We start from the raw sequence: 15311 nt of genomic DNA on the forward strand, positions 1-15311 counted from the left end.
CGGCGGCGGATTCTCAAAGGCGCCTTGTTCGCTAGCGCCCTCCTAGCGACAGTGGGCTGCGGAGCCTTACGCGCCAGCATGTCCTCACTGGCCGCCGAGGGCTCCGGGCAGACCCGGCGCGGTGCCCATTCCTGGGGCTCACTTGGGGGCTGGACACTGCTGCATCCTTCTCAGCTGTTGCCCACCTGGAGGTGGCCTCTTGTCCTTGAGTGACCTCTTTTCCCACACTCTTCCAACTAGCGTAGACTGTTCCTTCATCTCTCCACTAGGTCCGTTTTCACCTGGGTTCCGGGACTTCTTTACCTCATCCCCCCATTTTCACCTCTTGGGACATGATTAACCTGTTTGTCCAGTCTCTGTCCCCTACACAGGTTCTCTCCACCTCTCCTTCCTCCCTGTCCTCCACCCCCTGTCCCCTGAAGACTTTGCTTTCCAGCCCCAGATCTCCAGCCACTATCTATAGCCCTGTCTATAAATACCCCTGCCTCGGCTGCTCTGTAATTATATGGGGCAGGGTGGGGGAAGTAATTGCGGAGACGTGTTGGGGGGGTTGGTAGCGACCCCCAGGCCCGCCTCTCCCCTCCCACTGTTTTAAGTCCCGCCCAGGACTCTGCTGAAAGGGGGCTGTGGGCCCCCAAGGGGGAGGGAACTGAGGGGAGGGGGCTGTGACTGGACGTCTGGGTCCTAGAAAAGGAAGGGGCTCGGGAAGAGATTGGGGTTCCTGAGAAAAGAATCTTATGGTGTAGGCCACTGAGTTCTTGCAAGGAGCAGAGCAGAACAGGCAGAGGACCAGCGAGGGAGCGTTCCTGTCCGCTTCCCCGCCCCAGGTGGAGACCGAGGTGGGGCCGGGGTTCTTCCTGGCGGTTGTGGGCGGGCGGCTGGAGTCGTGGGGCGGGGTGGGGGCTCTGGGCCACAGGGGTGGCCGAGGACACACAGGAGACAGGAGCTGCGGCCACTGAGGAGGGAGCAGTGCCGGGAGGCTGTCAGCACCTTGCTGCATGGAGCTGGGCTGCTGGGGGCAGTTGCCACCCAAGAGCCCCTGACCTCTCCCTGGGGCGCACGCATCCAAGGCTCAGTGGGATCGTTCTCTCCTGTCAGCCTGGGACGTTCATTGCCTCTGGCGCCCTTGGGTCCCTGGGACCGGTGTTCTGGTCATCAGCCATGCAGCGGTTCAGCTGCTGCCGTCGCCTCCTCCTGCTTATACCTCTGGTGCTGGCGCTAAGCTGGGCCCCAGCCTGGGCAGGTAAGAGGAGTCCCTGCGCCCGAGTCCTTGGAGTCAGTCTGGGGCTCTGAGTACCCTGGGCGGGGGGCAGCTAATGCCTGGGGCGGAGCTTCTGAGTCCAGCGAGGGGATCAGAGGTCCAGGGCAGAAGATAGGACACCTGGATCCCTTGGAGCTAGGGTAGGAATCTCTTTCCCTCCTTGAATTAGTTGGGGGAGGGCAGCTAAGGCTAAAGGGGAGTTTCACCTTAGAGAGCCATGAGTGGGGTGGGATGCTGGGGTTGTGGGGAGAGCGGAAGGTGGCCAGGGCTGGTGTGGTCCAGCCAGCAATGGGGTGAGGGGGTAGATGTCCATGCAGATGCGTGAGGGGTGCGTGTATGTCTTCCTGCTTTCTGTCTGTATCTTGGGGCCGAGGGGGAGCATCTGTGGATCAGAGCACAGCCTAGTAAATAGAGAAAGGAGGGATGCCTGAACTACTTCCATTGGCTTCCCAGACAGGAACCCCTTCCCCCTCCCTGTGCCCTCGGTGCTGCCACGCGGCTGGCTCTGGGGAATACCGGGGCTGGCTGCCAACAGGACGGCCGCTGGACAGGCCGGGATCAGGTGTCTGAGGTGGGAGCCAAGTCTTTGCATTCCGGCCCCACTCCGCCCCCTCTGGCCAATGGGGGCTCTCCTGGGATCCCGGTGTTCACAATTCCAATCTTTTCCTTCTTTTTCCCAGGGTCCAGAATTCCTGGCTGCCAGGAAAGGGGCTTTGATGTCAGAGGGGAGAGAGCTGAGAGCACCTGGGTCCTAGGCAGTCTAGAGCAAGCCCCCCCACTCCCGGCCCTGGAAACTGATTTGCATATAACTTGACTATTCTTTTCTTCTCTGCTTTGGAGAGAAAATGGTCAGAATAGCAACATAAAGGATTCAGATTAGATTACAGAAGGAAGAACTTCCAAGTTGTGAGCAGTGTGAGGCTCAGGGACAAGGGACAAGTGTGCAGTGTTTAGGAGTCTTCCCTAGGGGAAAAGGGACCCTGTAGCATGGAGGCAGGGAGATGGCGGAGGTGACTATCTTATTTTGGAACTGCGTTGTTAGAGGTGGGACTCTGTAGGGAAATGGGTTAATGCAGAATTCAAAAGAGTAATGGATGAGGCATTTTGAGGCCCAGTGGTGGAATGGTGGTGGTGATGGGATGATGAAGCTGCCAGCGGGGAGCCTGTGGGGCAGATTGAGGCCAGAGACGGTGGGACACACGTGTGGCCTGCGGTGGGAAGACAGGTGGGTAGCCTGTGGGTGGGTCATCTACAGGACGCAACTGCACTGTCCTGGGGATTGGTGGAGGGTGGGTGCCTCCGAGGTCTCCTTAGCCTGGGGTCTCTGTGAGTCCCTGTGTCTCTGTCTCACTCACCGTCTGTCTCTCAAAGCAGCCCTTGTGTGCTGTGTTTGCGGAGCTGCCACACTCGGAGGCCAGGCTAGGGCGGGGGTAGGATGGAGGGGGCAAGGCCGTGGTTTCCTGGCTCCTGGACTCAAAGGGCCTTTTCTCTGCCTGCCCCCCCCACCCCACCCACACCTCACCCACCCTCCCTAGCTCTGCTCTCCTGATAGCTCTGGCCCTTGCCCTGCCCCATGCTTCTATGAAAGTTTCGCAGGAACTTTCTTTGGAATTTTTCCAGTCTGGAGCTGATGGTGTGAGGAGTGTGTGTAGCAGGGAGCAAAAAATGGAGAGGTGACCTTTGTCTTGCTGGGAGTTTGAGCCCTAGGAAAACAAGTTCTAGGTGGATAGGACTGGTGGCCTGGGGTTTGAAACTGTGAATGCTGAATGGTAGCAGTGGTGGAGCAAGTTTCAGGCGTGGGGAACTTGCCCAGGTTTTGGGCAAGGATTCTGATGGGATCCACAGATGTGTGTCTTAGGGCCTTGGACTTGCTCTGGCTCCACGTGGCAGCTTCAGGCTCTCCCCCTACCCTGCCCCTCCACCCTTCTCCCAAGGTAGGGGCCCAGGCTCCTGGGTGGCTCTTTCTTGTATCTCCTTCCTCTTTATGATCGGAATTATCTCTACCTCTCCCGATTTGGGAACTGCAGCAGTTTGAAGTCCCCTCCCCGTAGAGGTGTCTCTCTGTGCCCCCTGGGCCCCCCTGTACCTCTGGTGCCCAGGATGATCGATTGCCCAGATGTTGTTTGTGCTGGAGACATGGGACAGATGCCAGAGACCCAGAAACCGAGAAAGACAGAAAGGGAGTTGGAAGGTGGGAGAAAGACGAGGAAAGAGAAAGGTGGGCAGAGCGTAAGGGGAATGGGAAGGGACAGGCAGGGAGAAAAAGACGAATGGATGCAGAGACAAAGACAGGAAGAAAGACAGTGAGAGAAAGAAGGGGAGATGGGTGGAGAGTGGAGAGAGATATTAGAAGAGAATAGAGAGCTCTGGCCAGCCCGTGTAGCTGGGTTGGCTGGGCGTCCTCCTGTGAACCAAGGGGTCCCTGGTTTGATTCCAGGTCAGGGCATGTGCCTGGATTGCTGGTTCCATCCCCAGGGTCACTAATGGAAGGTGGTAGCAGATATTTCTCTCTCATACTGATGTTTCTTGCCTTCTCTTTCTCCCTCCCTTCTCTCTCTAAAATAAGTCAATAAAACATTTTTTGAGAAGAATAAAGATAGAGTCACAGGCTGTAAGGCAGAGGTAGGGAGAGAGTAAGCAGGACAGGGTGCTGGCAGGGGGAGGGGCAAGAGTGAGCATGAACACCTGTGACTCTGGTTTCCCATTCATTCCAGCGCAGGGAAAGGAAAGGCACCCTTTGCCTTCCAGGGAGCATGAATCCCAGGAAGCTGAATTCTAGACTGCAAATGCCCCTCTCTAGGCCCTCCTGAGGGTGTGTCCCATCCCCTGACCCTCACGGACCCCCCCAGGTGCACCCCCTGTGGATGTGCTTCGGGCCCTGAGGTTCCCCTCCCTCCCTGATGGTGTCCGAAAGGCAAGAGGCGTCTGCCCAGCCGATGTGGCCTACCGAGTGTCCCGACCTGCTCAGCTGAGTGCACCCACTCGCCAGCTCTTCCCAGGTGGGTGATGTGGTGGAGTAGCTGGGCTAGGTCATGGGTGGGATTTTTGATCAGAAACCTGAAGGGAATGAGTTTATGGTTCTGTTTGCTTTTCATGCCACCTGTGTGTGTCTCTTTTGGGTCCCAGGAGGTTTTCCCAAAGATTTCTCTCTGTTGACTGTTGTCCGGACCCGCCCTGGCCTCCAGGCTCCCCTCCTGACCCTTTACAGTGCCCAGGGCATCCGACAGCTGGGCCTGGAGCTTGGCCGACATGTCCGCTTCCTGTATGAGGATCAGACTGGCCGACCTCGACATCCAGCTCAGCCAGTCTTCAGAGGCCTCAACCTAGCAGATGGCAAGTAAGTTAGCGTGCTCCTCCAGTCTGTCTGACCGGCAGTTTCAGGAGCTCCCTCTGGCTAACTGCCCCAGAACCCCCACTCCCTAAACTAGGAAACCCTGCCGACCATTTAGGCCATCCCTCACCTACCACTGCTCAAACTTCAGTTGCTTGTAGCTTAGAGTTTGGGCTTTGGAGTTTAAATCCTTGCATGTAGTACTAGCCTGTACTTTGGGCAAGTTACTTAGCTTGTTGAACTCCCATTTCTGTGTTTGTAAAGTAGAGTTAATAGAATCATCAGAGTCAAAAGAGAAACTTCCTACCTGGTGCTTGGTGCATTGTAAGCGCTCAGTAAATGATAGCTACTATGGTTACTACTGTTACTAGTATTGGCCTTAATCAGCTGCTCCCCAGCTCTGTCGACTTCCTTCCTTCAGTCAGTCACTTGAGCCTCTCACACCATGACCAGGTGGCACCGCGTGGGTGTGGCTGTAAAGGGCCAGTCTGTCACCCTCATTGTTGACTGTAAGAAGCGAGTCACCCGGCCCCTCCCCCGAAGTGCTCGTCCAGTGTTGGACACGCGTGGAGTGATCATCTTTGGTGCCCGTATCCTGGATGAAGAAGTCTTTGAGGTAACCAGAGCAATCAGGGAACAGTTATTTCTTACCCCCTATCTTGTATCTATCCCTTTTCTGGCCCTAACATGCCATCTTCCTATACCATAGCCCTCATTTTTCCTCTCATGCATGTATATTCCAATTGTCTCTCCCCAGGGCTAATTTTCTCTGAATGAGAACTAGGTGTCTACTTACATGGTGGCCACTTATATGGCAGGACTGTCCACAGCCACTTATTCTGTCATTCATTCTTCATGATTCTGCCCATTTATCCATCCATTCAACCAGTCTCTCTGTCTCCTCACTCTCCCACTCACCCCTCCATTTACCCACCCATCCAGTTACATACTCACCCACCACTCAAGCATTCAGGTTTGTATCTATCCATATGACCATTCTTCCCCTGCTCAGCCATTTCTTCCTTCAAACCACTTATCTATCAATCTGTCCTTCCACTCATCTATTCTCTTTAACCCATCTGTCCATTCATTCACTCATCCGCCTACCCACCCCATCTACCCACGCATATAAGGGTGCATACAACCATTCATCTACCACTCACACACCCATTTCCTCACCTGCCCACTCTCTATCCAACCATTCATTCATCCATCTATTCACTTCCACCCATCTACCTACCCACTACTATTTTCACCTGCTCTGTACCTCCCATTTATCTACCCACCCATTCATTCATTCATTCATTTCACTATTCATCACACTTCCCATTAAGTCATGCATTTGAACCCCCATTCACTCACTCATCCACCCACCCACCCAACCGGTTAACATTTTCTAAATATCTGCTTATTTAATGCCAAAGGGAAAACAGAATAATAATAATAAGGTTTCTGTCATTCCAAGGAGTTCCCCATTCTGTTCTGGAGATGAGGCAGTACCCCAAAATACAATACAAGGCAGGGTCTGCTAAGCATCATGTATGGGCACAAATAAAAGCCATTGGAATTCTGAAGTGGCTTTCCCTTCCCTCATTTCTAGAGGTCCTGGGAATTCTCATCATTACTACCAGTGGGAGGTCAGAACAACTAAGGCTGGGCCACTGTCTCCAGGAGCTCCTGTGACAAGGCTCAATCAAGCATTACCACAGGGGCAGGGGGTAGGCAAAGGGTATTGAATTTAGAGTTGGACAGTATGAATCCTGATTCTACCACTGTTAGTGGCCTTGGGCCAGACATTGCCTCTGACCTTTTTCGAATGGAATGTATCTGGACAGTGGGCGTAAAGATCCTTGTGCTACTGACTTTCCCAGTTGTCGAAAAGGTCCAGTGGGGACTGAAAAGGGCTGTGCACATGGAGGGCTGACGATGACCTTCTCCCATTATATAGTTATGCCTAAGATTGGCCTCCTACCCTCTGTCCCAAACTATACCCTTTGTCTCTCTGCAGCCCTCTCTGCCCCCTCCATTGGTGTTCCTTCCTCATGTTTGCAGGGTGATGTCCAGGAGCTTGTCATTGTTCCGGGGGTGCAAGCCGCCTATAGATCGTGTGAACAGAAGGAGCTGGAGTGCGAGGGGAACTGGAAGGAGAGACCTCAACCACACTCTTACAGAGCCCAGAGATCTCCAAAGCGGCAGCCATCAAGACTTCATAGGCCCCAAAACCAGGAACCCCAGAGACAGGTGAGGGAGCTAGGTGGACCCCAAACTAAAGCATACCCCGGGGAGGGAAGACACTCAGACATCCCCCCAAGAGAATTCCTGCAGTGTCCAGAGCACCCCGTCCTATTTTGGGCCTCCTGTTCTCCCCTCACTAATGCCCTTCCCCAACCATACCTACCTATTCCCATCACTCACCCCCCAGTCCTCATTCATCAACCTTTTTATTTTCATTTCAAAATAAAAAGAATCATTATGAAGAATTTGTGGCTGGGAACTGTGTCCCCTCCTTGTGTTTCCTCCTCTGCCAGTCTTCCTGAAACTATGTCCTTGGGTTTCCCATTCCTTCATTGAATTAAGAGATTAGGAGAGAGGGCGAGGGGCTGAGAATTTAGGACAGAGGATGGGAAAGCAGATTAGGGGAGAGAGAGAAACAGGGAGAAAGAGGCTGAAATGGTGAGACCTAGGAGGGGAAATGGGGAAGGAGCAGAGACAGAGGGAATCCTGAAAGAGTCTCTGGAAGGTGGAGGCGGGGCCGTGTCTGGCCCCCTGTACATGGAGGTGCAGGCTAAGGGGCAGTGTTGGGAGAAGGGCAGGGAGACTCTGGATTGGGTAGAGTTCTGAAGGTTAGGGTGACAGATTTGACCTGGGGTCATTGGTCTCAGATCAGAGTGCCAATCTCTTAATTGTGTCTGCTCTGTCCCACATGCGGGATCCCCCATTTCCTGCCTCGCCCCATCTCTCTTCTGTCCCCCAACCTATCTTTTCCTCTCCAACTGTCTCTCAACTTCATGCCTACCCTGTTCCCCAATCCCGAACCATCTCACCTCCCTCACTCTACCCTCCCCTGACCCTCCACTTCTTCCTACCTATCCTGCTGCCCCCTTCCTAATCCCAGCCCACTGAGTCTCTCCACTATGACTACGAGCCCCTCTATTACGATGTGATGACTGCGAGGACGACCCCTGATTACCAGGTAAACTTGAAAGACCTCTTCCTTTCTTTTATTTCTCCCACCACCCTGTGCATATATCTAGGACACCAAGTGTGAGGAAAGACACCATATATTTAGATAATGGGAGTTTCCTCACTGCCCCCTCCCATGTCTCTCTGCTGCAGAGGCCTGGGAGACCCAACCACAGGGCTCCCCCTTCCCCCAGGTGGTGCCACACCCCACCCCGAAAGTCTGCCCCACCTGCCAAGAGGTCAGCAGCCTGGCAAGCACCCCCTTCACCAGGCTGGAGACCCTCTTGAATTGGAGGCTCTGGGCCAACATGGGGCCAGCCTCCCCACTCTGGAAGCCCAGCTCAGCAGACAGCCCTCCCCACTGTCTGGGGCCCCCTCAGGACCAGAGGCAGCGGTTACTGGCAGGTAGAGCCAAGGCATCCAGATCTCGGCTTCCAAGCCTCTGTGATCACAGAGTCACTCTCCCTAAATTGTCCCTCTCTAAAGGGGCTGTAAGATCTGAGATTTCCCCCAGCCCTAGCACAGACAGACACTACCCTTGGGGAGGGGACATGGTACTGCTTTGGTCGCTTCGCTGCCCTTCTTGCTAACCTCTCTTCGTCCCTTCCCATCCCACCCCCATGCTGCTCGCCTCCCCCTTCTCCTTGGCATTAGTACCCCACCCCAGGTCAAGAGGAAGGAGTCCTGGAGTCAAGCCCCTTGCCACCCCCTGAGGAGGTAATTCCATGCCCCACATTCATCCCAGCTGGGGGCAGTGGGTAGCTGTGACCCACACCAGTCAGGCCCTATGTCATCTTGATGAATCAGCCCCTCCTCTGGCCAGAGGGCTCTTTGTCATATTCATTTGTGGTCTTCTGTCTCCTGGTCATTCCAGACCAGTGGGTCTGCTTGTCTTCTCAGTACAAGCATTTTTCCTTAATGTCCACGTGTCCTTCCATTGTTCTTTGATTTCGGAGTAGCCTCCTCTCCATGTTTCTGTCAAATGGTTTTACTTCCCGTGTCCGATTTCTGTTCCTAAGAGCCATCTTCTGTCCAGTGCTCTATCCTTCGTTCTCTTCTACCTTCTTCCCACCCGTTTCTTTGGCTGTTCCCTAAACTCCATTGTCTGTCATGTCCATGGACTGTCCACAGTGAGTCCAGCCCTCTGGCCACCCTTCTTGTTATCCACCATTTCTTCCTACCAAGCCCATTTTCTGGACATCCCTCCTGATTTAGGGTCTTGATGGCCCATCACCTTTCTATACAACTGCTCCCCTTGCTCTTCTTGGGAGAAAAACTCCAGTCCCAATTACCTTCATACATCTTTTGGGCTGGAAGTTTTCACACCTGGGGTCCAGGAAAAACTCCTTTCAGCCCTAATGCCCCTGTTTACCCCTCTCCCTCCCCGTCCCCGGGAAGGAGCAGACAGATCTCCAGGTCCCCTCCACAGCCAACAGGTTCCTGACAGAGGAATATGGGGAGGGTGGCACAGACCCCCCAGCAGGGCCCTACGATTACACCTATGGCTATGGGGACGATTATCGTGAGGAGACGGAACTTGGCCCTGCCCTCTCTGCGGAGACAGCCCGCTTAGGAGCCGTAAGTGGAAGGAGCTCCTCTTCTATTCTTGACCTCCACTGGGAGCTATAAGAATTGCCTCCTGTTGTTTTTAATTATTGTCTGTTGGCTGTGAGCTACTTCACGTTGGTGGTTTGTCATTTTCTGTCCACGTAAGGTGTATATGTTGCTGGAATATATAACTTCCTGCCTTCCCTTGCCAAATGCCTTACCCTGTGACTCTTTATGGATTCTTCTGCTCTGGGCAGTGGGATTTTTAAAAAGTCTTATGGCAACTTCCTGTCTTTTTTGGCCACTTCCTGTCTCAATCAAGATGAATTTCATAAAGCTTTTGGTCAATAAGCCTTTACCTTTTGTCCATTTTCAGTATGTCTCCATCATTTTTTCTCGGTCAAAACAGTTTTATCCATGTTGCTGCCAAATGATCTTGTTTCCTGTGTCACACTTTCTAACCTATGGGCCACCGCCTGTCTGTCCCTTCCTGTCTTCTCCAGTCATACCATTCATCTTGGTGACTGTACCATATTAGACTGAAAGGGGTCCTATTTGTACTTTGACTAGTTTTTCATGCTGTCTGTGACAATGTCATTTGATAATGAGTTACTTTCTGTGTGTCTCAGGTCATCCCAATCATAAAGTTTCCATGTGGGCCTGGACATTTATCGTGGTCATTTCCTGTGTGTACTTGCTTTCATGTTTGTGTTTTCTGGGGGAATTGTCTTTCCAGGAGCCACTTTCTGTCTGCTTTGTGAATCTCTTCTTCCTGTTGGTCATTGTAGTTAGGTTGTTGTTGAAAGTCCGCTTCCTAGATTTTCTTTTCTTGGCGGCTTATTATTGTTATTTATTTATTTACTTATTTATTTTTTATTTTTAATGAGAGAGAGAGAAACATCAATGTGTGGTTGCCTCTTGCACACCTCAAGTCAGGGCCTGGCTTGCAACCCAAGAATGTGACCCAACTAGGAGGCGACCCTTTGGTTCACAGACCAGCACTCAATCCACTGAGCCATACCAGCCAAGGCTCTTCGCTACTTCTTGTCTGTCCAACCATTTCCTGTTTGTGCAGTTCATTTTCTGACCATTTTGGCCATGTTTAATTTTTCTTGGCCCTGGCATCATTCTTGCTTCCAAGTGTTTGTCCCTTCATTCTGTTTCCCTTAGTTGTTTTCTGTGTCTTCAACCACTACCTGTTGGTTGGGATGTTCCCTGTCTACTCACTTCATCTTTTGCCTGCCTTGCAGCTAGAGCTACGTTCTCCACCTGCTGCCTCATGCTGTACCTCCCTTCTCTAATATTGCCACCCTTTACCCTCTGTTGCCTTTTTTAATGTTGCTTTCTGGAAATTTGAAGTTGATCTACAATATGGGAGGGTTTGGAAATTGATCATTACCGTTTTGGTCAGGATGGAGGTGGAGGGGGCATTCTGGAGATCTTTGTTGGGAGAGTTCTGGGGGAGTGGTGGTTAATGTCCTCCATTCTCCCTGCCTTCATCTTGGTTCTGGCCCCAGAGTTGGGGGTGGGCATCTGAGTGGAAGTGTGGAAGGGAAGCAGTTAGTGGCCTTGGAGTACAAATAAGGGCCAGAGGGAGGGTGTAGTGTCCTTGCTGGGAGAGGAACTGTGGAGACTTGAGGAGATGTACTCAGAGGCTTGAGCACCTTAGCCCAAGAGCTGTATTTTTTCAAGAACCAGGTATGGGGTCTGAGGTTAGAATATCAGTGGGGACTGCCCTCCACATTTACTTGGAGTATGGATGTTTAACCTCCAGGGAATTTGAAACTTGTGAACTCCTTAAAATTCTAAGAAAAAAATCTGTGCATAAGGGCATACATTTTTTGTTTTTCAAAGGCTCCGTAGGTTACATTAGATTCTCATATGGGTCCATGCTCTTCCCCCAAACCCTAATACCTGTCTGTTCATAATCTTGGAGAGATTCTAATTTGGTGGGTTAGAGTTAGGGTGAGGAAGCTGATGATTTCTTAAGGTTCGAAGGATTTCTGGGGTCAGAGAAAGTTTGGGAGATAAGGAGGGTCCTCCAGAAGAGGCTTTAGGAAGGGGTTTGGATTCCCTTGAAGATTGTGAGGATCTGCATGAAGGAGGTGCTCAGGGAGATGACGAGGTTGTTTTTGCTGAAGTGGGGCTGGGAATTGGGGTATAGGGAGCCCTGTGGTCTCCCTCGCAGGCCTGGAGGTCTGTGAAGAGTCTTGGAGGAGGGGGAGGGGATTTTGGGTTAGGGTCACGGTCTCCAGAAGACCTGACAATGAAGGTGGGGAATGGGATGGGAAAAGCACCAGAGTCATGGCTGCTCTCAGGGCTCACTAGGGGTTACGCGTGTGTTTCCCTCAGGCTGCCCGTGGACCTCGGGGGCTAAAGGGAGAGAAGGGAGAACCTGCGGTGCTGGAACCTGTAAGTCATTCTGGTCATTGAGCTGAGGACGGTGGGAAGAAGGGAAGGAGATAGGGGTGCTAGTCCTGTAGCCTCTGACTTTTAAACTTTGACTCCTCAGGGTATGCTAGTGGAGGGGCCACCTGGCCCAGAAGGCCCTGCGGTGAGTCTAGCTGTGACCCATAAGCCTCTATTCTTTTCTCAGAAATCCTTCCTGTACACTCATTTGTGTCTTTCCTACATATGGCCAGGCCTCCTCAAAACTCCAGAGTGTTCTTCCAACCAAAGCCCCCAGATCCACATATCTCTTCTGTAAAGACCACTCCTCAGCCACATACCCATCTGCTCTCTGGATGCCCACACCTGACCCCTCCTCTTTTGTTCCTTAGGGGTTAACTGGTCCCCCTGGCATCCAGGGCAACCCAGGCCCAGTTGGTGACCCTGGCGAGAGGGTAAGAGAGTGTTCTCTACTGGTGAGAGGGGGGTGAGAGGCCGGCAGAGAAGCTGCTAGTACCCAATGGGGCACCATACTTAGTAATTTCTCATTATCTGGCTTATATGAACAGGGGACTGGTGTGCTCCCCAGTCCTCACAAAGGAGGGCAGACTGTGTGGGGAGGAGGACAGTAGTCTGGTGTCTTCCCCTCATTTTTCTCCACAGGGTTGGGGTGGGGTTCAGGAAAGATCTAGGGAAGTCTGCATTTATCCTGCTGGGTGGGGGGGCTTCCGAATGATGCTAGAACTCTAATATCCCCCTGTGTGTCACCTATCCTCCTCATTCTCTCCCCTCTCCAGGGCCCCCCTGGCCGAGCAGGGCTCCCTGGATCAGATGGGGCCCCTGGCCCTCCCGGCACATCCCTCATGCTTCCAGTGAGTTGTCTTCTGAGCTTTGGAACTGGCTAATGGGGAGGGCAGGGGGATTGTGTTGTACCATCAAGAACCAGAGGTTAGGGAAAGCTGGGGAGTCTCTAAAGACCATTAACCCCAAAGCAATTGATCATTGGGCTGGAGGAACCAGAGCCTCTTTAGATGAGCTAGAACCCAACATGGATTTTTCTAGAATGAAACTTGGGTCATCTAGAACTGAGTAGAAAATTGTATATTTCAGGGGTCTAGAACCAAAGGAGAGTATTTTTGGGGGGAAGAGGCTAGAGAGTGGGGGAAGAGGACAGGAGCTGAGTTTCTGAAAACCTACAAGTGATCATCTGAAAATATCCTGTGGAAGATGCAGGAGGAGAGCACAGTGGGTGTCCCTGAGCCTGGGAGTTGGGGCAGGAATGCTGGATGACACCTCTGGCTGGGAAGGTCCTTGTGGATTTCCTGAAACAGAACCTGGGTCTTCTCTCCCTGCCCATCAGTTCCGGTTTGGCAGTGGTGGGGGTGACAAGGGCCCTGTGGTGGCTGCCCAGGAGGCTCAGGCCCAGGCGATTCTGCAGCAGGCACGGGTGAGTGGGGCTGAGAGCATCTTTGCGGAGGGAGGTGTATGGTGGGAAAGGGAAGACTCTAGGAAGGGTAGGTTGGAAGGAATGTAGGGCAGGGGAAAGTTCGGGTTGGTTTGGGGCTGAGAGGAAGGTTGGGGAGCATATAGGACAGTGAAACAAGGAGTAGGAATGGAAGGGCGAGTTTGGAGGGAATTCTGGGGTTGGGAGTTCTCTAGCCGCCTCTTCTCAGCTCTGCTGTGTCCCCTGCTCCTCTAGCTGGCACTCCGTGGACCCCCTGGACCCATGGGATACACAGGTCGCCCTGGACCCTTGGTGAGTGAGTAGGGTGTGGGGTAGAAGATTATTTGTGTGTTGGGGTATGGATAGTTCTGGAAAGGAAACACATCAAAAGTTATTTTCCTTCTTTTGGGGAGGCTTTGAGGTCACTGTTGGGTGTGTTCTTCAGTACAGCCAACCTCTCTTCTCTCTCACAGGGACAACCTGGGAGCCCTGGCCTGAAAGGAGAATCTGGAGATCTAGGACCTCAGGTGACACCCCCACGCATTTGATCCCCAATTCAGCGCCTCCCCCTCTGATGCCCATTGACCCTGGCCCTGACTTTCCCTCCCTAGGGTCCCAGAGGACCTCAGGGCCTCACAGGCCCTCCTGGCAAGGCCGGGCGAAGGGTAAGTGACTGAGTGGGAGATGGGTGTGGGTGGGAGATGGGGCACAGAGTGTGGAGGACTGTTCCCTGCTGGCTCTGACACTTCTCTTGCGTCTGCAGGGCCGAGCAGGTGCTGATGGAGCCCGAGGGATGCCTGGGGAACCTGGAGTAAAGGTGACAGACTGGGCCCCTCCGTGACGCTTACTTAGCTCACAGCTTCACCTGAGCTCAGTTTTCTGAGGAGGACTGAGTTCCCAGGTTCCTTTACAAAGTGGCACCTCCCCTCGCAGGACACGGTAGGGAGGGGTGGGGTGGGAAAGGGACTGGGACTTCACATGGGCTGCCCCCTTTTCCCTTAGGGTGACCGAGGCTTTGATGGACTCCCAGGGCTTCCTGGGGAGAAGGGACACAGGGTGAGTATATTAGGGGGTAGGAATTTTAAGGAAAGGGAGGGAGGCTGAGGGTCCCAGCAGGAGAGTAGTGGCTGAAATTGGTTGGCTAATTGGAGAGGGTCAGTGTCTGCTTTGTTGGGGATTCTGAGGCCCCTCTTACCTGTTTGCCCATTTTCCAGGGTGATACTGGTGTCCAGGGCCTTCCTGGGCCCCCTGGCGAGGATGGAGAGCGGGTAAGTGTTGTGGCCAGGGCAGGAGCTCAGTATGGGAGAGGGCTGGGGGGTAAGGCCACTTCACCATGTCCTCCTCCCCCAGGGAGATGATGGGGAGATTGGGCCTCGGGGGTTGCCTGGAGAGTCGGTGAGTGTGCAGGGGTCAGGTTGTGGAAGGAATAGGGGGAGGAGGAGGGATGGTGGTGACAGGGAGGGTTCTGGGGTTGCCAGAGGATGGCCATGGATACGAAGGGCACACTTTTTCTCTCACCCATGCGTGCCATATCTTCCCCTCACCTGAGTGCAGGGACCTCGGGGTCTCCTTGGCCCTAAAGGCCCACCTGGTATTCCTGGACCACCGGTAAGTGACTGCCCCCGACTTCTGACCCGATCTCACCCACTGACTTCTCCAAATCTCCACTTTCCAAACTGCCCGTCTCCCTTCCAGTTCCACCTCACTAGCCCCCACCCAGCCCCACTTCAGCCTCCACCCCCAGGTGCCCTTTTAGGGCCTTATGGTGCAGGGCACAGAAGGCTCTGAACATAGCCCCCCCCAAAAAAAATCCTCAAGAAAAAAAAATCCCACAGACCCACGCCCTGTGCATCTGGGCCGGGTGTGTGTGCTTGGGTCTGGGATGGACTGGAGGACTGACCCATGTGGCTCTGCCTGTCCCACCCTCTGGGAAGGCCAGGCCTCTCAGAAACCGCAGGTCTCTCCAGGGCGGGGCCTGCCTTCCGCCTGCTCATACCCTTCTCATGTTTCAGGGAGTCCGAGGCATGGACGGTCCCCATGGTCCCAAAGGGAGCTTGGTGAGTGATGGGCAGGAGACTCCACCTGAGTTCCCCGCCAAGGTTTTGTCCTTTTTGCCACCACTCTGCCCCCCTGCCTGCTGTGGTTCTCATCCTCTG

At 53.4% G+C, this 15311-nt stretch overlaps 1 protein-coding gene across 3 annotated transcripts in view; it reads left to right on the forward strand.

Annotated features, from left to right (window-relative positions):
- Window positions 1–59: 59 nt before the first annotated feature.
- COL11A2 (collagen type XI alpha 2 chain) overlaps window positions 60–15311 on the forward strand; it is a 29563-nt gene continuing 14311 nt past the window's right edge. The window contains exons 1-23 of one of the 3 annotated variants that reach the window (XM_037134467.2): window positions 60–839; window positions 1099–1243; window positions 4111–4260; window positions 4388–4598; window positions 5046–5208; window positions 6645–6833; window positions 7708–7785; window positions 8430–8492; window positions 9174–9353; window positions 11676–11735; window positions 11836–11877; window positions 12104–12166; window positions 12509–12583; window positions 13072–13158; window positions 13411–13467; window positions 13629–13682; window positions 13767–13820; window positions 13919–13972; window positions 14158–14211; window positions 14370–14423; window positions 14506–14550; window positions 14710–14763; window positions 15168–15212. In XM_037134467.2, the coding sequence (XP_036990362.2) occupies window positions 1162–1243; window positions 4111–4260; window positions 4388–4598; window positions 5046–5208; window positions 6645–6833; window positions 7708–7785; window positions 8430–8492; window positions 9174–9353; window positions 11676–11735; window positions 11836–11877; window positions 12104–12166; window positions 12509–12583; window positions 13072–13158; window positions 13411–13467; window positions 13629–13682; window positions 13767–13820; window positions 13919–13972; window positions 14158–14211; window positions 14370–14423; window positions 14506–14550; window positions 14710–14763; window positions 15168–15212 (1914 nt within the window). In that variant the 5' untranslated portion in view covers window positions 60–839; window positions 1099–1161. Of the gene's footprint in view, window positions 840–965; window positions 1244–4110; window positions 4261–4387; window positions 4599–5045; window positions 5209–6644; window positions 6834–7707; window positions 7786–8429; window positions 8493–9173; window positions 9354–11675; window positions 11736–11835; window positions 11878–12103; window positions 12167–12508; window positions 12584–13071; window positions 13159–13410; window positions 13468–13628; window positions 13683–13766; window positions 13821–13918; window positions 13973–14157; window positions 14212–14369; window positions 14424–14505; window positions 14551–14709; window positions 14764–15167; window positions 15213–15311 lie in introns of those variants that run through there. The other 2 variants (XM_053670678.1, XM_053670677.1) reach the window with 2 other exon arrangements.

Source organism: Artibeus jamaicensis, unplaced genomic scaffold (assembly GCF_021234435.1).
Source record: "Artibeus jamaicensis isolate MK-2021 breed Jamaican fruit bat unplaced genomic scaffold, CSHL_Jam_final contig_601, whole genome shotgun sequence".
NCBI lineage: Eukaryota > Metazoa > Chordata > Mammalia > Chiroptera > Phyllostomidae > Artibeus > Artibeus jamaicensis.